The sequence below is a fragment of the Corvus kubaryi genome, unplaced genomic scaffold (genome assembly GCF_017639235.1).
Source record: "Corvus kubaryi isolate FWS band 111438036 unplaced genomic scaffold, C.kubaryi_AGA036_p1.0 138, whole genome shotgun sequence".
Taxonomy (NCBI): Eukaryota; Metazoa; Chordata; class Aves; order Passeriformes; family Corvidae; genus Corvus; species Corvus kubaryi.
In genome coordinates, this window is record NW_024580672.1 from 6,583,307 (window position 1) to 6,606,127 (window position 22,821).

Sequence of the window (22,821 nt, forward strand, 5' to 3'; positions counted from 1 at the left end):
ACTTGGAAGTCTTTATGGTTGAAGGTATGGTAAGGGAAGTACTCAAAATTTGTCTCTTATGTCCTTGTTTAAGAGCCCAAGTAAAGAATATGAGGTGAAAACACTTTTTTAGTGGCTCTTTCCAGAAATTAAACTATCTACCATGAGCCACTTGAATTGGCCAAAATAACAGTGATTTTTCATGTTGCTCATTGTGTTGCTGGCATCACAAAATTAGTCAGTGACTGATTTATCTGGAAAATGCTTTCTGTCTAATAGTGTTAATATAGAAAAATGATAATTTATAATTTTTGGCTTTGCAGAGAGAAAGTCTCCTTCAACTTTTCTGTAAGATGAGTCAAAGTACAGCAGCACCATCTGGAAGAATGGCTTTGTGTTTGTGAATTGCAAACAGCTGGATCTGCCTCACGTAGCCACCTGCCTGTTCAACACCTGAAACTAATCCTTTGGATAATTCACCCATGACTCTCATGAACAATGCAGGGAAATAAGAAACATACAGAAGGACATAGTGATTCCTCAAGTATTGGGAGTCTCCTGGATGATGCAGACAGAGAGGTGAGCAGCCTCACAGATCGGGCTTTCAAAAGTTTGTGTGTAGCAGAACTTGAAGACCCTTACAATGAACCGGAACTTTCCATTTCACCTGACTTCGCCCTCCAGTTGTCTGCTAAAATTCACTCAGGGACGTTAAACCATGACATGAAGAACAGCAATATCTGTGACAAGCTGACAGCAAGAAACAATGAACATACAATATGGGCTTCCACATTCCAGCAGTTACCAAAGTGTGCTCCTGAGGAGAAGAGGATTGCTAAAAACAACACCTTTGCCATGGGAGGGAAATTGTATTTGCCAGTCCCTGGTCCAAGGAACAATAAGCATGTTTCAAAAGTGTCCTCGCTGATTAAGACATTTGATAAGACTGCAGACCAAGGGTCAGGAAGTTCTCTGATAGCAAATAAGCAGCCCATTAAGAATAGCTTTCAAAAATATAAAATGAATCGTGGTAATGATATTGCTTCCTGTGATGATACAGACATTTTAAGCATCCACAAGGAACTTTCTGAATTTTCTGAGGCTAATCAAGGTAGTCTCAGTGGCAAACATGAGCCACAGAGAAGACCTAATAAAGTAGACCTGAGTTATAGGGACTCTGATGGTTATTATCCTGTGCTGATTGAGAGGTCAAAAATAGCCAAGTCAAATTTTTCCCATTCTTCTAAAAAGGCTTTAAAAAACAGAAACTTGAAAGTAAATGAGCCAGCAAAAAAAGGTAATTTTCTTCACAGTGAGAATAGTGCTTTTGAATCATGGAATGTTCATCATAAAAAATTGACGGAAAAGGAGGAATTTGTTGACATAAAAATGAAAAAGGAAGGTCTTGAATACGTGGAAGAATCACCACTTGTTAAAGGATCCCACACACACGAACATAAATTGTCACCTGCCACGACCACTGTTGCTAAGAAGAAAGAGAAAGATTTTCAGATGAAGCCAACTCCACCAGAAGCTGCTTTCCCTCTCCCAGCTGTACCTCAGGGTCCTGTCCCTTCAGAAACCAAATTTCCTGCTGCTTTCCCTCCCACACCTCCCCCTAGGAATCATGTACACCAGGGTCCCCTTCGGCCACCTCCTGCCCCACCAGCACGTCCTGGGGGGGGGGGGGGGGGGGGGGGGGGGGGGGGGGGGGGCCCGGCCCCTGGGGCCCCTCCTGTGCCACCACTCCCAATTCCAGCTCCACTTTCCCCCACTGCCTTGTCCCAAGTCTCTGTGTCACCCCAGTCTGTGTCCTACAGGATGGTTTCACCCTCACTCATGTTTGAGACACCCAGTCCACCTCCACCAAAACCCCAGGCCACCTTAACTGAAGAGGAATCCCTCAACCCCCAATCGGGCAATACCTGTCCACCCTGGAGGAGACAGAGGGCTACAGAAAGGGCAGCAGGGAAGAGACAGGCTGCAAAGGAGAAGTTCACAGACAGCCACAAGACCTCATTGTCTGAAAAGGCAACTGGTGCTGACCCTGACATGGACATGACTCCTGTGGCTAAACAGGCAAACTCCCCTGGATCAATCAGTCCCTCTTTCAACATCACGGAACTCCTAACGCCTGTCATACCACCAAAACAGGAGGTGGACACTGTTGAAAGTGAGCTGATCCCACTGACACCTCCTCCCACAGAGAGCACAGCTTCAAGAGACCATGAGGAGAGCACCTTAGATGATTACAGGTCGTGGGATAGTTACAGGTTGACAGCATCAAGTCTGTTATTCAACTTAAAGGATGTGCGCAAACGTGTTAAAAGCATTTATACCCCTTCTCCCCTGTTAAGGGCCTTGGAGGAGAAAAATAAAACAAGGAAAAATATGCAGGACACTACTAAAATAAATGCCTCACTCTCGACTTTGCATGACAAAAGTGAGAAAAATATTACAGAGAAAGATGAATTGAGTGATATAGCTTCTGTATTGTCTAGCAGTGTTCGTGAAAAGGACAGTAAAACTGATTTAACTGAACACTTTACAGACAACTGTCTGACTTTGAGTTCACCCCAGACAACAGAAGACCTTCCATTTTACCAAACTGAAGATAGCTTGCAGCAAGACAACTCAAAACACCAAGATCTGGTTAAAAACACAAGGGATAATGAAAATTTCCCCTTGTTCAGACATGAATCAAGTGAACCTGATTCAGGAAAACGTCTGCAGTATCCAGCACAGAGACCATTCAGTAGACACAATGTAGATACAACAGCTGGGCAGCCCATGCAAAATCGCAGTGAGCAGGGTGAGGAACATGAAAGGCAAGCTTCTGTTCAGAATGAAAATTTTGCCTTCAAAACACTCCTAAACCAACTCTCACCAGAAGAAGATGTACCTTATAGCAGCAGCCAAACCAGCATTGTGGTACCTGGCCACGAAGCACGAGGCAAAAGAAGCACTAGCTCTTCAGAGCAATCCTTCGTCTCCACAGTGGAGCAACCACTTCAGGAAGAGCCATTTCTGCCAGTGCCCCTGATGCAGCAGACATGCCTCCAAGAAAGCCAGAGGACTGACAGTGAAATGGAATCAGGAAGTAAGAAAATACACAAGGAGAGAGGGAAAGGGGTTAGGGAAGATGAACTGCAATATTATGCTTGTATCAGCCCTAGTACTGGTGCAGCAGAGAAGAAGGAGGGAAGTGTTACTGGGAATGAACAGAGGAGCTTGGTGAAAGAGAAACTAGGGAGAGAGAAAAGGGAAGAGGCCAACAGCACAAATTCTGCATCTGACAGCATAAGAGACATGTCCGTCCCCAGGTCTGAGGAGCCACAAACACCATCATCTTCAAGCTCAACCAAACCCAGTCTGTTTATGATTAAAGATAACACATTCAGGTCACCTCAGGTAATAAGGGCTGTCAAGCTGCCCCTACTCAGGTCATTTTCCCTGGATGATACAGTGAGCAGCAGTTATAAGGAAATGGAACGTAAGTTTATGTCCCCAGCAGTTTACAAGCAGCACCAAAACATGCTGCATGCCCAGGAGGCTGGCTGGTGGGCATCGAGACACAGAGGGCAGCAGAATGTGAGAGATGGAGCAACTGACAGAGAAAAAGAAGCCAGTGAGCCTGGATCTACTTCAGTAGCACTGGATCCCAGTCTTCTGGAAGACACAGAGAGCTTTTCATTTGGAAAACTGACGGAAGAAGATGAAACAGCTTGTGCTTTGTTAAATAAATTTGGGCAAATGAATGAAGAAAGTGTCTGCAGAAGTAAAAAGAAGCCTACAAAGGCAAGACACAGCTTGACACAGCCAATTATAGGTCTGGAAAATGACCAAGCACAAAACAACCCCAGCTATCCTGCAAAAAGAAAGACAAATTACTTTAAGAATCATCATTTATCTAACCGTAAAGGGGGCTCTTGTGCAAAAAAAATAATCACTAGGGAGACAATTTCCCCTGTGACTGGCTCCATGTTAGAGGACCACACATGTTCTTCTGTCTTCAGTGACACTTTAGAGAACATCCTACATACAGAAGGTGCACCAGTTTTGTTAGACAATCTTTCATGCTCTGCTGTTACAAGCCCCAGGTCAGGAGGCATGATGCACGCTCTTGCTGCCAGTTCATTGTCAGATAAACCAACTATTTCCAGCCTTAGAGAGAGAGAGGACGTTACAAACCCTGCCTTGTTAAACGTGGCACTAGAGAAGCAAGCTTATATGCCTGCAGAAGAGATGATTGATTCAGCACAGAGGAATCTACTTTCTGACATTGCAGGGGAAGCTGGAAGACTGGAGCCCAGGGGACTTGGTGGGAGACCAGCAGGCAAGCCACCCACTGTCCCACCAAAAACAGAAAAGGCTCTGCGTCGGGCTAAAAAGCTGGCAAACAGGAGAAAAAAAGTGCAAGAGCAGCAGAAAAACCCTCAGACTGAGCATACAGATGCTGTAGGGAGAAAGCCTACTCATTCTGGAGAGACAATAGTATCTGATTCACCCTTAGGATATTCTCCCCTTCATCCTCCCCTTCACTCAACTTTTACTCCCACAGAAACCAGTACTGGAAAACCTCGACTTGCACCAGCAATGAGCCCTTCATCCTCTTCAACCCAGCGGAAACTCCTCCAAGACCCTGACTCCGGTCAATACTATGTAGTTGATTTACCAGCCGAAGTTAATTTAAAGACATTTTATGACCCAGAAACTGGCAAATATGTTCAAGTCTCAGTCCCTTCCTTGGAACAGAACTTACACCAGTCCACCTCTTCAGAAATTAAGAATTCTCCCTATGCCTCCTACCCTAGAGTGCTGCCTTTACCAGCCTCATCGGTGGCAGTGCTGAAATCACCTTCTCAACTCTCTGAACCTGCCTGGTCAGTGCCCGCTGGACCAGAACCAGCTGAACTACCTGAAGATGCCCAGCAGGACTACAGATACACTGAATCTGTGGATACTCAGCCCTACGCTGAACCAGCCTCCTACTCCTACCATCAAAATGCCAGAGAAACCCAAGTTCACTTAGGAAAGGATGTAAGCCCAACCCAAAATACCGGCATTGTCACCCTCACCAGTTTAGATGATTTTGCTGCTGAAGGAGTGTCTTGAAAAATGAAGAAACAAAACATGCCAGCTAGTGTTTTTAAGAACTGTTTGGACAGACACATGCACATAAAAACACATGCAGATTTGATGTTTGTACAACACTTTGTCTGAATCTCATTGTGGTTTGGGTGGGAAAGAAAATGAAAGCTGTTCATGTTGAAAGATGCAAGGTAATGACCACTCTGAAGAAAATGAAATTGAATAAGCACCAAATTATCAGTGAGATGAAGGGGCAACGCCAGATAGACAAATACATGTGACAATATGAAGCCACTGCTTGCTGCTGCTGCTTTGCCATTAAGGAGGCTGGGATAGCCAAAGCAAATGTCCTATTGGCCAGATGTATTGCATGATACATGATACAAAATAAAACCTATGAGACCACCCTATCCATCCTATGAGACCGAGGACTGATGCTGCGTCTACTAAACTTTCCTCACTCACTGCCTTTGAACTATATTGACAGGTAGAAAGCATGTGGCTACAAATAAGCCATACATGCAAGATTCATATTTTGCACACATTGATTGCCCTGATGTCATTGACAAGAAGATTGTATACTGGATGCACAATACAGCAGCCATGTCAAAAAAAGCCCTTTTAAACAACCCCAGATTACAGTTGCAGCTGCTCTAGACTTCTCATATACTTTTGCAGTGCCCACTAACATGCTGCTGAATTCTTTGTATTTCTTGGTAACATCACAATAGGTTCCCCCAGAGTCAGTGTTTATTTATAATGCAACTTCAAACTTCAGGTTATCTTGATACTTGGCTTGAAATATTTTGGTGAGGAGTAAGATTGAATGAAATCCCACAACTATATTTAATTGTTTGTTAGGACAAGAAGTTCTTTGCTATTGTAATTGAAATGTGTTTTGTTTTGTTTTCAGGCTCCCACTGAAACATGGAACTAACTTTTAAAATCTGAAAAATGTACTTGATTTTGGTCTTGTGAATTCTGTGATTTAATACAAACAAGCAAACAAACAAACAAAAGATTCAAAATGTCCAAAGTATTAATTTCTAGAAAAGTTCTTTGAATTATCGCTTTTCTTCAAAAGATCTGTATGAAAATATCACTCATCCTTGTATAAGCTCTTTTTAATCATCATAGATAATGAGGGAACCCAGATGAAAAGATGGAAAAATTGAATGTAATGTGCCTGCCTATAAATATCTATATTTGGAGTATTGGCTTAGTTTTTTCTGTCTCATTTTCATACTGTTTTCCCCAGTTACAACTGAAGTGCAGAAGCTCTTAGGAAGAATTATGCCAGTGACTTTCAGCCTGATTCATATCTTAGGCAATTTTTACAGGATTTTTTTCAGTGAAGCAGCTCTTGACTTCCTGAAAAGAAAGGGATGAATCAGGCCTTTTGTTAATGAATACAATGTGGAGACAGGACACAGGCACTGCTCCACTGTCCCAGTGTTAATACTTATGGCAGAGATTTTCTTCAGTAAATTTCCCAGGCCTGAAGCCTCTCTTGGGACACAGACCCACCTTGTGGTTTTTGTCCTTCCTTAATTCAGCTCTCAGCCTTCCTCCATCCCTGACAAGAGCCACGTGACAAGAGCCAACCTGTCCTGGTCCCACCAGCCACTTATTAAAACATTTCTCTTAGACAAACACTAGGGGTATCACTTCATTCATTACAACGGGATTTGGATTTAGCCTTTAATGATTTTCTAAGGTTCATTTCACCTGTTTTACATTTTGTGATTTGGTAGGTTTGGTTGAGCAGAGGTGTAGGGTGGAAATGAAGAAGCTTGTACTGGTATGGTTTGGATTTTAAGCATATTCAGCCAAATGCCCATATTTGAATAAATATTTATTGTTCAGTTTTCCACCCTGGAAAGGTTTCAACACCTGACTGAATAAAGCCCTGAACAACCTGGGCTGGCGTCAGAGCTGACCCTCCTTGAGGAGGAGGTTCACCCAGTGACCTCTTGAGATCTTTTGGAGCCCGAATTATCCCGTGGTCCTGTTCTGAAAATATTCAAATTTTAACAAACTTTGACTTGGAATTCAGAAAATGCAGTCTCTGTGAGAGACTTTTTTTTTTGAGAGAACTTTTTTTAAAAAAATTGAAAATCAAAAGTGTTTCAGGAACAAGAATTAATTTTCAAGCTGTTAAATTAAGGGAAGTGGCTCTTACTATAAATATTTTTTTTAATCACAAATATTTTGTCAACTGATGGTGCTATTCATGTTGCACTTCTCTGTTGCTGTCACTCTATACAGCATAACATCTATCCAGTATAGAGCAGAATCTCATCCACATGTTAAATTGCAGATAAGTAGATCCATTAGAGTTTTCCATGGTGCATTTATACAAAACCTATGAAATCTTAAAGCCTATCAGAGTGCACAAGCCCTTTTTTTTTTGTTTTTGTGTGCGTGACATTACAAATTTAAATACCCTTAACAGCCACAAGTCAAGAAGCAGGCTCTCAGAGCACAGGATAAAAGCTTCCTCTCCAAGGGAAACTATGGATATGAAGCATCTGTGTGCAGATGAAAAAATAGATGGTAATTTGATGACAAAAATGTATGAGTGTATTAAAAAACATCCCTTTTACTTCTTTAACTGTCATTTGTTTTGTAGACATGCATGCTTCTGCACCCTTTTATCAAGGGTCTTCTTAAACTCTTATTCTGGAGAGTGGGATGCCCCATTATGCTGCTCCCAGCTATGGGAGGAAAGCAGGGTGTATTTTTCACTCTACTGTTAAGGTGAACTGAAACATTGGCATCTAAAGAGGAGTCAGTCCTAACTTGGATACCAAATACATTTCAAGTAGGACTTCTTCATTTCTGCCAGCTTCAGGGAGCTGCATTCACAGTGGACTGTGTCTCTGAACAGGTCCCAGAAGGGGCTTTGACCTGGAAAATCTGTAGCTAAATTGTTGTAGCAAGATCAGGGTTTTCTCCAAGGTAACAAGTGACAGGACCTGAGGAATTTACCTGAAATTGCTCTGTGGAAGCTTAGATTAGACATTAGGAAAAATTTCTTCACTGTAAGGGTGCTCAGTCATTGGAATAAACTGCCCAGGGAAGCAGCTGAATCACCATCCTTGGAAGTGTTCAAAAGGCGTGGTGAACCCTTGGTGCTAAGTTAACTGTCAGACTCAATGATTTTTGAGGTCTTTTCCAACCTTAATGATTCTATGATTGTATGAAATGAAACAAATAGAACTGGGGAGTTTTGAGAATAGATAAGAAGGTGGTTCTTGTCTTGTATCCAGAGCTTACCCTGGAGCACTTTGCCGCAGGGAGTGAATGATATAAAAGTATTGCACCAGGTCCCAGCCTGGTATTGAGCAATCAGCAAACCTGTCTCTGGCCTAGACCACCCTGCTGGCCAACTTCTTGTGAGGCTGTGGGAGTGTGTGTGTAGAAAAACATGCATGCATCCACATAAACAACCCTGTATATATATGTAATATACCTGTAAAACTGCCATTTTCATATCAGTACAGGACAGCACTAATGCCTGTGATGGTGAACACAAAATGTTTGTGTGTTGAAAGGAAGACAAATGACACCTTTTCAAATAACAAATATTTTTCTTTCTTTGCCCTATTCTGTCCATGTTTATTGGGGGGATGTTTTCCATTGCTGCTGTGGGAAACAAGGCTGGAAGAGGTCAGTACTAGGCAAAATGAGAACTGTAAATTGACTCTTTTCTTTGGGGGAGGGGTGCTATGGGAAACGTGCAATAGTCATGAAAGCAGTTGTAGGAAAGCACTGTTTTGTGACAGTGACATTAAGTTGTAGGTTGAAGAGGTATTGAGGCAAACCAAGCTAAATTCTGCCTTGCCAGCAGACAGTGGTGAGGACTAAAGAACATAGCAGGTTCTTGACATGCACGGAAGCACAGCAGGCTGAAGGGAACAGGAGCCATTGTTTTCACTGTTTCCTTCTCCTGCACGTCACCTTTGTGCATGTTGCATTTCTTGGTGCCCTGAGGCTCCTTTACAGTGGTGATTTTTCCTTGGCAGGTGTGACTGAGGCCGAACCTGACTTACCTAGTCTTTGGTTCTAAGGCCAGAACTGCCTCCCTCTGAGTCTCCTTCTCCTTGTGGGGTGACTGCAATGCCAACAGTCCAGTTGTCACATGGCACACTTGGACTGCCACCCCACAGCCATGGCTCTGTCCCAAGGGCTTGAATTTCCTCATGGAAAATGCTGGATTTGTTTTACAGAGTTCAGTTTCATTGAAATGCCCTACGTGCATGGATTTTTGTCAACACCTCCTTGGGTGTTCAGTGCCTTCCTAAGTCATCTGTCCAAGAAGATATGTGTCATCGGCGCGTTCCATCAATGCAACTGTATTTGCGAATAATAATTTATTAATTAATAAACAAAATAAATGGGACTTGTTTTATAATACTGGAATGACTTCTAGCCAGCTTTTTCATTGTAATTATGTGTCATTGTAATTTTATCTCCAGTTACGCTGGCAGAAAAAGTTAACAAGGAAGAGTGTGTGTGTGTGTGTGTGTGTATGTGTGTGTGTGGTATACAATTAAAAGATCTAGGAGATGACTGGATGCAGGGCTTCATCCCCCTTCCTTGCTTTCCTAAAGAAAGGGAGCAGGAGGCTGGGCAGAAACACCTTTGGCCCATGACTCCTGTTACCATTCCCACCCCTCCCTGCTATGTGAGGGCAGTGGTCTGTCTGGCCAGAAAACCTTGGGGATATGGAGCCAGCACCCAGCACTTGCCACCACCCGGTGGACATCAGGGCTTTTGTATTCCCTGTGTCCCATCTACCTGGGGGAAGCTGCCAGGTGTGTAACTGGTCTTTTTTCACATTTCTCCTCATTTTCTCTTATTTTATGTTGTGTTATGAAACACAGTGGAGACTCTTCTCAGAGTGATTTTGGCTCAGTCCTTGTTCAGACTGGAATTTTATTTAGGTTTGCTCTGCTTTGATCCCTGAGTAGCCAAGCAGTCCTTGCTGACAGTAAAAAGTGCTACTGTGATTGAGTATAACAGACCATAAAGAGAATAGTTGGCTGGTTATGTTTTTACCAAAAATACATTGACAGGTTTGCATATCTGTATTTGGGGGATATACTCTCTTTCATTTCTGAGTAAATAAAGAACTCTAAGTTTGATCCCCTCTCTCACTGAAAAGCAGCATCAGAAGCTGGTGATATTGCACATGATGGGTTACATGGGCTCTAGTGAATACATATAAATGTGCAATTTGGAGCAACTGGTGTACATCAGTCATTTTTATTAAAGAAACTCTGTTTCAGAGCCCTATAGGAGATAAAGAACATGGAACACTTGAGTAAATTGAACTTCATTGTGTTTGGGGTTTTTTTGTGAAATCCTCATTATAACAACAGAGGTCAATGATTAATTTATTTTGTCTTTAGGATGATTATTCTGGTCTTATGATGATCTCACATTTACCACTGTCCCCTGACACTAAATATAATATTGCAATTATGTGGTTTAAATGGATAGGGAATGGCTTAAAATGACCTGTGGTCTTCCCTTGCTTCTTTTTGATATTCTCAAAGTTTTCATGATGTTGATTTCTCACATTAGATAGTCAGGTCTTTGGTACTGTATGGCCAATTAGAGACTTGCTTCTAATATGCTACTGAACATACTTAGAAAGCAGCATTCCAGAAGTGCAGAAGAGAAATCATTTATGTCCCAACTGACTAAAGCTCTGTGTTTTTATTAAAGCAGATTTAACTCAAGCCTTGAGGGAAGCAGTTTGCAGTGCTAAAAGATAAGCACTTTCCTGTGTCCAAGTCCATACTGAATAAATTGAGGCCTGGGGTACTTTGAAAGAAGGAGAAAGGGAAGAGTCTATGAGAAGCAGGAACAATCTTTGAAATCCTTCTAGCAATGGAAAGAAGTTGGACTCCAGTAAAAAGTAAAAAATGTTCAAAGCTGGATCTGCACTTTGAGAAGCCAGGGCTTGTTAAAGGCAAGCTGCCTGACAGGCTGACTCTTCCCTATGCTGATTTGGACTCCCTTGTCATGGAGCTCTCCAGTGTGTTCACACTCCTGTCCACTGGCATTCAGAGCCTCATCTTATCACAACTGTACTTTCACCTGCTTAAAGCTGGCATGGGGAATGGCAGCATTCAGAGCACACAAAAATGGAATTATTGCTATGCCAGCATTGTCAGTGTTGTCACCAACATAAAGCATTTCAGGTAAGGTAAGGTGGCCTTCTTCAGGACCATCCTTACATTGACAGGGTAGAGATGACAGACTCTGAGATAAACATTGATCCTTCTTTCTATTCCTAGCGCTGATAAGCTGCAGGGGATGAGAACTGGATCTGGCCCAAGAGAGACTCTCTTTGATTGCCCTGAGATTCCTGAAAGTCTGTTGGCAGAATCAGTTTCTGCTGGTGAGCACTGACTGCCTGGAACAGGTGCCCTGAGAGTGCATCCCTTCCCAAGGAATGTGGGTGAAAACATTCCAGCATTATTCCATGCCAAAACTGTCTGTGCTATTTGAAATTTCCAAAAGGAAAAGTTAGAAAAAGAATGAAAGGAGAATTTCCTATTACTTTATACTAAGACAATGTTATTGTCAATAATGCATCCATACATGGATGTTTACCTGTGTAGGGATGTATCCAGGTATGTCTACATGTCTATATAAAATTATAGATATAGTATTCATGTTCTTCTGAAGTGTCTGGACATGGTCTAAACAGTGCCCTCAACTGTCCTTTCCACCTCCCTCTTGTCGGTGCATATGTCCTATTACTTGCAGCTCCCCCAAGGGAGCTCCATTTTCCCCTGGCATTCCCATGTTCCACCACCCCAGGGAGATGCATGTTTTCTTCTTTCCACATTTTTGCCAGGACTAGGGTTGTAACTGGTATGCCCTCACACCTTCATCTCTCTGCTGGAGGCGGGGTGGCCGCCCGCACATTGTCCCCTCTCGCTACCCTCCTCCTGTGGCGAGTCCTGAGCAGCCCCCAGCTGGGCCAGGTGGAACTGTACAGGGGGATGGAAATGCCCTTTTGCTTACTCTGCCCCCTTCCTGAACCCCCTGCACTATCAGCCTGAGACACAAACACTCCTCCTGGCAACGGGATCAGCTCCAACAGTTCAACCCAGCAGCAGAACTGGCCCTAGCACAGATCTTGCTCCCATAAACTCCTTTCCTTAGCAACCAGATGAGCCCTAACATAAACCAAGCAGCATCAAATACCAGCTGGAGGCCTGGACCAAAAACCTACTGACACAGCCAAGTCACATGACTACACCTTAGCAGGAATTTTCCAGTAAAACAGCTTATTTGCTAAAAAAGACACTGCTTTGACAACACTAAAATTGCTTGGAACAAAACCCTACACATTTGGAGTATTAATTTTTTTCATCTGCTGTCTTCTCTGATGGGAAATTTGCTCAAAATTTATTGAGAAGTCCTTGTTTGCTTACATGGATGTCTAAGTAAACAGTCCTGGACCTTTTCTTCTGGACTGAAACTACTTTTTAAAGAAATCATTAATTTAAAAACATGTATTATGAATTTGAAGATAAGAAAAGGATTTCAAGCATCACAAAGTGGTTTTTGGTTTATTTCTTTGTAGTTTGTTGAGCTGAATATTGTTTTGACTTTTTTTTTCCCAATGTTTGTGGGTTTTGGTTGTTTTGCTGCTGCTGGTGGTGACTTAGGGGGGTTTTTTGTCCATTTTGGAATGAGGAAGAGATGTTACCCTCACCAAAATGGCTATGTGAGGGGAACAGTTTCTGATGCCGCCACAGCCCTTGCTCCAGCACCGGCTGTCATGACGAGCCACAGTGGAGCTCCCTCTTGCGCTGGACTGTCCGTAGCTCCGGAGGCAGCTGCCGTGTGACCGCCTCCACGCTGACAATCTTCTATTAGCCCTGCAGGGGGGCTATTCCCGCTGCTCACTAACTGCGTTTTCCAGCGGTAGAGGAACCTGGCTGTAGATTTATATCCTTCTGGGCATCCGAGACATGTTTAATGGTGTGCAGTATCCGCATCCCTGGGGTATGCTGAGAGGTTGTCTGATCAGGCTCAGCAGGACACCAACCACGTGGTTTACACTTGTCAATTTTTACACTTCTCATCTGAAAACCCCAAACAACAGCCTGGTCCTTGGAAAGCTTCCAGTGACATTCATGCTGTGCTAGTGGCACTAATGTAAGGGCAATGGTACATCCACACTGCACTTGAAGCGCTCCTTCAGCAGGTAAATACCCTTCACCCTGTAAATAAAGCGGAGCTGGGGGTAAAACAAAGGTTTATACATGTGACTGCATCCAGGGCATTTGCTGGAACAGCACCGTCAGCCACAGTCGCATATGCCCAATCAGGCTGAGCAGGAGGAAGCCTGTGATGCTCAGAGGCCACAGATTAAACCACACAATCCCAGTATGTGTGTGTTTTTATTATGGCTAATCCTAAATCCAGCCTGAATCAGACTAAACCCTCGCTCATTCCTAATTCCCCCAAATTAATGCTCACATTGCTGTGTACATGCTGTTAGCTAACAGAGCACACAGCAGACATCATCCTCTGTAACATGCTGGGCTGTTTAGAAGGCTCTTTTGCTCCTTGCTGCTTATTGCCACCTCTGCCAGCACACGAATTTCCCAGTCTGCCTGTAGCAAGCCCAAAATGTTCCCTCCTGCTGATAGAAATGTGAGGAGCTGAGCTCAGGAAGAGAGAGGGTCCCTGACAGAGGGCAGGGGGAAAGGATGAAGGAAGAACAATGTCCTTAAAAGGTGTCATCGTTTACAACAATAGCATCTGGGCAATGCAATTCTCCCTTGTGGCAGGTGCTAAGGTTTGCTTCCTTACAGGCCTTGTTAAATTGTGGGCCAGATACATCCACCTTTACATGCAGGAGCTATTTTGGTTGGACACATATAAGTCCCAGGGGCAGAGAATATGAAATCAAGGCTAAACCACCTGCCCATGCAGTGGCAGCAAGAATAAGGTGTTTCCAGTACTTTGGCTCCTCCTTTTCTGGCTCATTAGTATAATTCTAAAATCTAATTAATAATAAACTCTCATTTGTTCACTCCCTTCCTGCTTTCACAGTGTCTGACAAACTGTGTATTGAAGAACGGAAGAGTCCAAGTGTCACTGAAATAATTTTATGTGTATATGATTCATCAAGCTGGTGAAAAAGCATAGCTCTTAACTCAGTGGATTATTTTCTTAAAGGTTTGATTTCATCTGAACTGGGTAGGAATTTGAAGATTTTCAGAGTTTCCTACAGACAAGAGGCTTCCCAGCCTCAGCAGCTCTGTAGACACTTGGTATTTGTACAGAGCAGCAGACCTCCAACATTATAACAACAAAAAAAATTAATCCAATCAACAAGCTACTTCAAAAGAGAATTTCAGCCAAGATCTAGTGATCCCTTTGTGGGGGACAAACAGTATCACTTGTATCTTTAGCGGTAATGGTACTCATCTCTGGTGATGATGTGATGCAGACAAGGCAGTGTGGCATTGAGAAGCAGGGTCACACTGAGGCAGTGAGGGGTCCCAGGTGGCTTGTGAGCTGTCAGTGAAGGGACAAGTCACCTCTCAAGCTATGGAGACTCATTCAATTACTAAAAGAGGGGACGCCCTAGCAAGAAATATTTCCCTTCAGAATGTCTGCACTGAAAAAAACCAGAGTAACAGAGGGCTCACATTGGCTTGTCACAGTGCAAAGGGATAGCTAGTAAAAAACTGAGTAAGAAACTCTCCCCCTCCCTTTCCTTCCAGCCTGGAGCCAGGTTGTGAGCTCCACCCCACAGCCTCCTAGTGGAGGTAGGGACAAAACCTTGTGCAGTGGGTCCTGGGCTTCACTGACAGACAAAGGGCTCTGCAGGGTGCATGAGGCTGACTCACCTGAACGCTGCTCCTGAGCCCTGCGGAGGGGAACTCCACCAAAAGAGAGAGGAAGCTGCAGTTTGAATGTGCATGCTCTCACACACACACAGGATGTCTGGCTGCTTGTTGTCTGTGTTATTTATCTGAACAAGCAGCAGCATCAATCTGGATTACTCCCAGGTTCAGACCCACAGGAGAAGTATTCAAGTATTTGGCTTTCTGAGAGGGATTTTGAAACTTTCCTTCTGACCCTTGTTGGATGGGGATTGTCAAATTCTCCCCAGAGAACCTCTGGCTCAGTCCCAGCTGGGTTTAGCTCTAAAGTAATGGTTCAGAGGAGAAATAGAATCAGCTTTTTTCTCCTGTACATCTTCCTTCCCTGCCAGCAGCCAACTTCTTGTGTGCTGCTACAGAAATATTTCTAATAAAAAGTAACAACTCCCAGGGATGCTCCTATCCCTTGCTGTGCCAAGGCTGGTGATCACATCAGCATCTTGGTTCTCAAGCATCTGCCAAAACCTGATGGCTTCAGCCAGCACAACGGAGTGAGGGTGAGCCAGCTGTGATATAACAGGCAGAGTTTAGGTTCCTGGGGAGTCTTCTTTGCAGAGATGGGCTTCTTCATTTAATGGGCTTTGGATCTTATTTAACACATTGCCTCATGTACAGTGCGGGTGTAAAGAAGCCGTGTGCACATAATAAAAACTTGGCCTATTTGTACCTAGGGGAGTCCTAATAAATTTGCCACTATAGCAAGTGTTAGTCTCTAGGGCCAATGCTGAATGCTGGAGTTTAATAAAAAAGAATTCTGAAACAGAAGAACTGAAAGGTAAACCAGTTCAGCTGACAAAGCAAACACAATTTAATTAAAAATGAAAAGTTTTCTCTTGGCCTTGACCAGTCCCAAGGAGCCGTGTGTCAGGCTGGCTGTGTCTGGCCTGCCTTCTGATGGCTGCTGCTCTCGGGGTGCGTTTTCCGAGCACCCTATCAGAGTTCTCCCAGCCTGGGCTGAAGGCACTTCTCAGAGTGTGTTCAGGCCATTGGTAGGGCAGAAGATGGGTAAGTAAGCCATGAAGGATGACATACTTCCAGGTGTCCACCTGTATACAGCATTAATGTCACAGTACTCTGGCTTGTGCTGGGACTTAGCAGGTCAGGAACAGCCACCCTGCCATTAGACCAGCCCAGAGGAGTGGATATTTTCTCTGTACAAACAGCTGTCACAGTCTCAGGTGCTCCAGGACACTGTAGAGTAATTTAGCTGAACTGTCTGAGACCAGAAGCAGCTTTAATAACTTCCAGGCCCATCTGAACAGAGTTCTAGAAACTGCCTTTTATTGCTCTGCATGTGAAAACTCTTCTTGGTAAAATGACAAATGCAGTGGTGTTTTTTGCCTTCTCTGTTTCATATTATGGATGTTACATTGAAAAAACATTGACTACAGAAGAAGCCATTGAAATTAAATACTAGAAGAGTTAAGCAAGCCAATATTTTAAATCCCAGCGAGATTTAACTATTACTAGTTTACTGCAGAAAGCATCTCACAACTCCAAAGTATGATGCTCAGACTTCTGAAACAGCAGACCAGCACCTACTTGGGGCAGACAGCTTAGGGCAGACAACAAGGATACTGTGGTTGGATTATTAAAATATGGTCAACACATCACTTTCAACTAAGGCTGGATGTGCTATAGGCCAATGAAATTCACATTTTCACAAGCTAGGTCTGTGTAAACACTTCTTTGGTTGTTATCAGGAAAAGATCTTATTTTGTGGTAACATGGCCACCTAAAGTCAATATTTTACTACATTGCAAAGGAAGTTTTTAACTGGAAAGAATAAAGCATTGTTTATTGTACTCCATTGCCCTTTTATTTATGGCATTGTGGTGGTGCAACCCCCGCCCTTGGGCTGCACTGTGATCTCAGAGAGGGGTGTCAAACTCTTCAGTGGAGAGGTCTGAATTATGTACTCAGGGCTTGGGTATCAATGCAGGGCATTTCGCTTCCCCTGCTTCACACACGGCTTCCACCGCACCACCAGCCAAGCACAACAGGATCTTTATTGAGCAGCAGCTCTTTTAGAGGGAGAATGTGCCACAGCAGCACACCACAAGCATTTCATCTCCATCCCCTGTTCCCTTGTGGTCCACCTGGCAGCAAATGACTTCCTCCCACACTGCACTGGCTTTTTTCTGCTGCAGGGAAGCAGAAAGCTGGAGTGCACAGCAGAAGCGCAGATTTCCAGGGACCCAGGCCTGCCAGCAGGCTTTTATCCCTGGCCATGACCTGGGATGGGGGACTCCTCTGGGAAGCAGAGAGAAGGTCATCCCAAATTCACCAGGGGCAGCAATCTGTGGGGAACAGAGGGGAGGGCACCGACTGCAAGGGGGAAGAGTTTAATGGTAAACCAACATCTTTATCTGCATGCACAGGGCCTTCAGCACTGTTGTAAATAATACTCCTAATAAAGAGCCAATTAGACCAACAATCTCATTACTATCCAGCATGCAGTGTAGAAAGGATTAGCCTAGAGCATAACTGAGCAGAGGCGAAAACACAGCTCCACATTTCCTGTTACAATGTACATAGGCATAAGGAGACTTAAATAGATCTCTAAGAGGTAACAAGCACAGAGAGCTGAGAGAATGGTATGCAACCTTATAAAGAAGCCCCATGGTGTGGCACTTTACGGCAACCCCCATTAACAAAACCCCACACACGTCCTAAGCACAGGCTCCTGGATGCCCTACTGCAGCCTCCCCAGTGCCAGGCTCAGCCCTGGAGCAGGAGGAACTGCAGCATGGCCATGGCACGAGCGGAGACTCGGCACCAGGGCTGGAGGCAGGGCTGCAGGCTGTCCACAGAGTCACGAATGAGGATGCAGGGAAGGTAGGGGATGAGGGGGAACCTGGGATTTGTGTGTGCCTGTGATTTCTTGAGAAAGGAGCCCAGGATTGGAGATGCTTTGTCAAACCTAGGGAAGCAACGCTGGCACAGTCACCATTAATGCTATGCATGGCTCATGCTAGTACAAAAATTCAGAGAAAATTGCTGCACAGGATCCAGTGACAATGCAGTTAGCTGTCAAACAAAACATATTTGTCTGACATCCATCCCTTAAACCCTAGGCTTCCATTTTTCCTTCACGTAACCAAAAAAATACCATGCAGGCTAATTTTGGAATTGCTCTCATGTAAATCATCCCCTTGGGCTTGGGCCTCTCAAGCTGGGGTTCAGCCTGAGTGACTTTTTATAGCTGAGTTATAAACTTTTAAATGCCAGACTTAATCAGAGCTACTGAAATGGCCATTAGAATGGTTTAAGTGGCATAGCCCTGATATATGACAGCACAGAAAGTAGGCAGGTGGCTCATCTGCAGTGGGCAGTCCATCTGGAAGGGAGCAGGGTCTGGTGGCTAGAAACAAGCATGACTGAGACACGATCTCTAGAGTTTTGCTCTTGCGCTTGTGCTCCTGCTGAGTGACTTCAAGCAAGCTCTCTTGGGATGCACTGCCCTGAGCAGACAGATCAAAAGTTGAGAGGAAGAGGTGTCTCACTACGCCCTGGTTTCCCCAACATGCTGACAAGAACACAAATATCTATCTGCCTCCCCTTGGCAAACTGCAAGAATTGTCAGAGAACTGGCCTAGGGTTTAACATGACATTGTGTACACTCAAAACACACAATCAGCTTCATTTTTGGCTGACTTAATCACCCACAAAATCTTACTGAATAATTATAATCACAGACACATCAGACACTGAAGAGCTCAGGCTTAAGGGGGACTAATGCTGCTTTGCTCCTTACCGGGAGGCTTTGTGAAGTTTTGAGTCCCCTAATTTTGCAAGTTCTGAGAGGTTCCAGCTACGCATGGGAGAGCCTCCCTCACTCTGTAATATCATTGTGGTCTAAGCAGAACTGGACAGTCATCAATGTGAAAGCAGATGCTTGCACACAGAAATTGATCTGAATGAAAACAGTACAGGAGCTTTTCAGGGTCTTCTCTCTAAATTTATTCAAGTATTAAACAAACAGAAACTACAGCATGCATCAGATACTTTCCTTTATTGTACAACAAAACTGTATTTGCAGCATTTCCAGCAACATCAGGCAGACTTGTCGATGTTACCCAGTTTTGCACAGTCACTAGAGTGTCGCATCATGAATAATTAAATCAGTGCTTCGTGGTAATACATAATTTCTTATCAATTATTCATGCTAATGTGCGTGTAGTTTACTTAATTGTGTTATTGACGATCAAAAGTAATTTCCTGAAAATCCTCAAGGACAGAAAATTTAATCAGCGTAACTACTTTTCAGATGCAATGCTGTTAAGTATTCTTAATTTGCTCAACAATTCACTTATTTATGTACCTTTCTGGAGGAAATACGAGTTTAATCAAACAATTAGATTGAAGAGTTAGTGTACAGAAGGGCTGAAGTTCAACTGAATGCAAGGTAATTATGTTGAAACAAAGTTGAGCCTGCCTCTTTGGACTGGAATTTTTTTTTAGTCTTTTTTTAGGAGGGAGAAAAAAAATTATGATTGGGAATATCACTAAGAAAACAGTGATTCTCTCTCCTCCAACCACTCCCCACAACAAAGCACACAGCGATCTCTTTTATTTTGGTGGAATAAAGGGGTTGTTGCTGTTGTTGAACTAAGCCATAACTTGTAGCCAGAAAAGCCACCTCCTCCCACAGTTCAGCAGAGCAACTCCTGAAGCTAGAGCACAAAAGCAGATCACAGACTACTGTATGTTCCCCTCCCTGCATTAGGACAGTTAAGGATCCCCAAAAGAAACACACTATGTGGCAGAAGTAAAGCAAAATTACTCCATTTGATGAATGTGGGCCCTTTTCTTTGTTCTTTGACCGAAGGACAGACCCAGCAATGCCCTATCTGCTGGCTTGTGCCCAGAAGACACAAACTCCACTCTGGGGGTGTCTGGTACCCTTGGCTTCTCGACAATGATGGTGCCTGGTGCTGCCAAGCCACTCCACGAACACCAGGGCTCCCACCCTTTGAGTGGGTGCTGACATCAAACCGTGCCTCATGGAAAGGAAGGTGTGCACCAGGGGGTATGAAAGGGTCCTGTGAGCCCCAGAGAAGTCCCAGGTTCTGTGAAATTCATAGGCTGAGATCACTTATATGGAGGAGACAAATTTCTGCTGCCAGCCTTACTCAGGACTGCCTTTCCAAGCACATCCCCAAACTTGGATCCTGTGAATAGCTAAACAAAACCCCGTGTAAAAGCATGTGCTCAGCACATTCCAGGAGGTCCGAAGCACAATGTGCAGGATCAGAGGTGACAGAAATCCTTCCACTAGCCTCCATGTTACTTGATTAAAGTCTTGGAGAAGTGTTTTCAGCCTGTACTCCAGGGATACCTGTGGACCCCCCTAAGCAGTCTGCAAATGGCACCTCAAAAATGCAAGTCCAAGTCACTAAGTTCAAATCCATATGTGCAGTTCCTATGGAAAAAAATGAGAGACACCCCAGATTAAAATGACTGCTCTTCAGATCTTAGTCTGCTTTGCTTTCAGGAGGTTTGGGTGAGAGATAAGGCTATAATTACTACAGCATCAATTTCTCCTTTGCACTGTTCCCAATCTATAATAATTAATATCTTTTCATATCTAGATCCATTACAACAAGCGTTCGGTAAATTGAACAGTCTGAATTTGGATGGCATAAAGGAATATCCTTCCAAGCTTTATTTCCTCTTTAGTAAAAACAAAACATGGAAAAATGTATTTGCAGTCTAGCAATGAAGGATTATTTTTTTCTTCCAGTCTTTTTCCAGGACAGTGATGTCAAAATACCCCCAGCTCTGTGCAGATCTAGAGACAATTGCACTCTCCATTAAATACCAGCATTGCTGTTTGAAGCTGTGAATGCCACTCTGAAGTCATGCGTCTTTCACGTCTAAGCCAGGGAACGGCAAGAGTAATACACTAATGTTCACACAGAGGCTAGTGCAAGGATTTTAGTCACAAGTAAACTGATCTCAGCAATTTCCCAGTAATCTGCTCCGTGGGAAGTTTCACTTTCAGAGAAAAGAAGACAGAAGGAAAAGTTTCGCTCTATTTTCTGTTTCTCTTACACCTGGATTGCCTGGGATAGGTTTGGTTGAAGTCAAATGCCTTCAGAAAACAGCAGGCCAAATTGGGATATACCTGGATGTTCCTTCCCCTCTGTTGTGAGCAGTGGAGTAACTGGTGCCTGGGTGCATCTCTTGCCCCAGAACTCACAGCTGGAGGTGATGTGCTGCTTCCAGACATCCATTTCACATAGGATGGAAAGTCGAGATGTGCCAGGATCCTGGGCCTGTCAGTGTCCCTGGGATGTATGGGGGGGGGGGAGAATAAAAACAGTTTCACGAATGTTTCCAAACACAGATAGTGCCGATAAATGAAGGAAATGAACCTACAGCGACACAAGAAAAGCAAGGGTGCGTGAAAGGCAGCCAAAGAGGCCACTCAGCTGTGCCGGGTCCCTGGTGGCCCCATGACATCCCACTGGGCACAGCCACACTGCAGTTCACCCCATGGCAGAGTGCTGGCGGTGGAGCACTGCCCTGAGCCAAGGGACCAGCACCACTCCGGTCTCATACACTCTTCTCCCCTTCCATGTGCTCCTTGGCTGGAGAGGGCTGCTTGTCCTGGCTGCCCTCAGGGCCGGGTTTGGCAGGAGGAGTGGGGCTGCTGCTGGCGGCGGGCAGGAGGTTGGCAGACTGGAGCACAGCCTCCGAGTGCTCGCGCGCCTTCATGCGCAGCGCGGCCACGCTGGCGGTGCGGTTGCTTTGGCAGCCGTAGGTGGGCAGGAAGGAGAGGCCCATGGGGTCTGGAACGCAGCACGAGCACAGCGGGCTCCCTGGGGAGGAAGGAGAGAAGGCACGTCACTGCTGGGGAAGATCAGGGAGCCTGTCTGACTGTTCCCTCCATGGTCAGTCTGAAGACAACAGAGATAGGGTTGCTTTAGCCGGTACATTGACCTTTAGTGAGTACACAGGTGTTCTCTGAGTCAGGGCTAGAAAACCCATACCCTGTTCTGCTGATCCTTCTGTAAGAAGGATCTTACACTGTGAGTCATCCAGGGTGACAAACAGAGTGTGAGAGGGAAGTAGAGACAGAAGTGAGCAGTGAAGTTCAGATCACACATGAGATTTCCTCATAAGCAAGGCTCAGTTCATTCCCTCCTCTCTTATCAAGCTGCTGTTCTGTGGCTGCCACCAGCCCCATGCTGAAGGCGCCCCCTGCCTTCTGCCTGCACACTGAGCTTGATCGATGTGAGCAGCAGCATTTGGTGGGTGAGTGTAGGGGTTCTGTCACTTTTCTTTGCCTGAAAGACTACAGCAGAGAGAAAGGTGAAAATATTCCAGTTGTTAACCTTCTCCTATCTCACTGTAAAATGAGATACTTTTCCTTGGCCAGGCCCTTGCCAGCTACTGCCACCATGTCTACCTGCAAGAGTCTGTTCTACCTTTACCCATTCAATGTCTGTGCTGCTTAAGGGTGACACCTCAAAGAGAACAGCCTCCAGAAGTGAGCCAAAGCTACCTTAATTTGCTGCTGTGATATATCTTAGGAATCTTGTCAGGAGAGATGGGCTAGAGCATCTCTACCCTGTTATTTGAGACCCATGGCTGCTCCAAGCAGGCAAGAAAACACTGGAGAGCAGATGAAGTGGTTCCTCTGCCTTTAAGCTGAAAAGATTCCCTGCAACCCCTTGACAGAGGCAGTCCTCACTCCACCAGCTGCCTTCCTGAGCTAGAACACAGCAGGCTCTTCCTCTGGCTTCCCTTTGATAATGCTGGGGCTTGTGCCAGTTCCCAAACAAGCACACCTGGGAGTGTAGGCTGATCA

At 44.5% G+C, this 22,821-nt stretch overlaps 2 protein-coding genes across 6 annotated transcripts in view; one reads left to right on the forward strand and one right to left on the reverse strand.

The window, feature by feature from the left end:
* The window catches only part of CUNH10orf71 (chromosome unknown C10orf71 homolog), a 52,125-nt gene extending 42,636 nt beyond the window's left edge, over positions 1–9,489 (forward strand). For all 3 annotated transcript variants that reach the window (XM_042018872.1, XM_042018871.1, XM_042018870.1), the window contains one exon: positions 303–9,489. In XM_042018872.1, the coding sequence (XP_041874806.1) occupies positions 478–5,094 (4,617 nt within the window). In that variant the 5' untranslated portion in view covers positions 303–477 and the 3' untranslated portion in view covers positions 5,095–9,489. The remainder of the gene's footprint in view (positions 1–302) is intronic.
* DRGX (dorsal root ganglia homeobox) overlaps positions 1–22,821 on the reverse strand; it is a 43,001-nt gene that overhangs the window by 6,384 nt on the left and 13,796 nt on the right. For 2 of the 3 annotated variants that reach the window (XM_042018877.1, XM_042018873.1), the window contains exon 6: positions 18,942–21,829. The exons of the other annotated variant lie outside the window; for it this stretch is intronic. In XM_042018877.1, coding sequence (XP_041874811.1) covers positions 21,564–21,829 — 266 coding nt within the window. In that variant the 3' untranslated portion in view covers positions 18,942–21,563. Of the gene's footprint in view, positions 1–18,941; positions 21,830–22,821 lie in introns of those variants that run through there. 3 annotated transcript variants of the gene reach the window in all.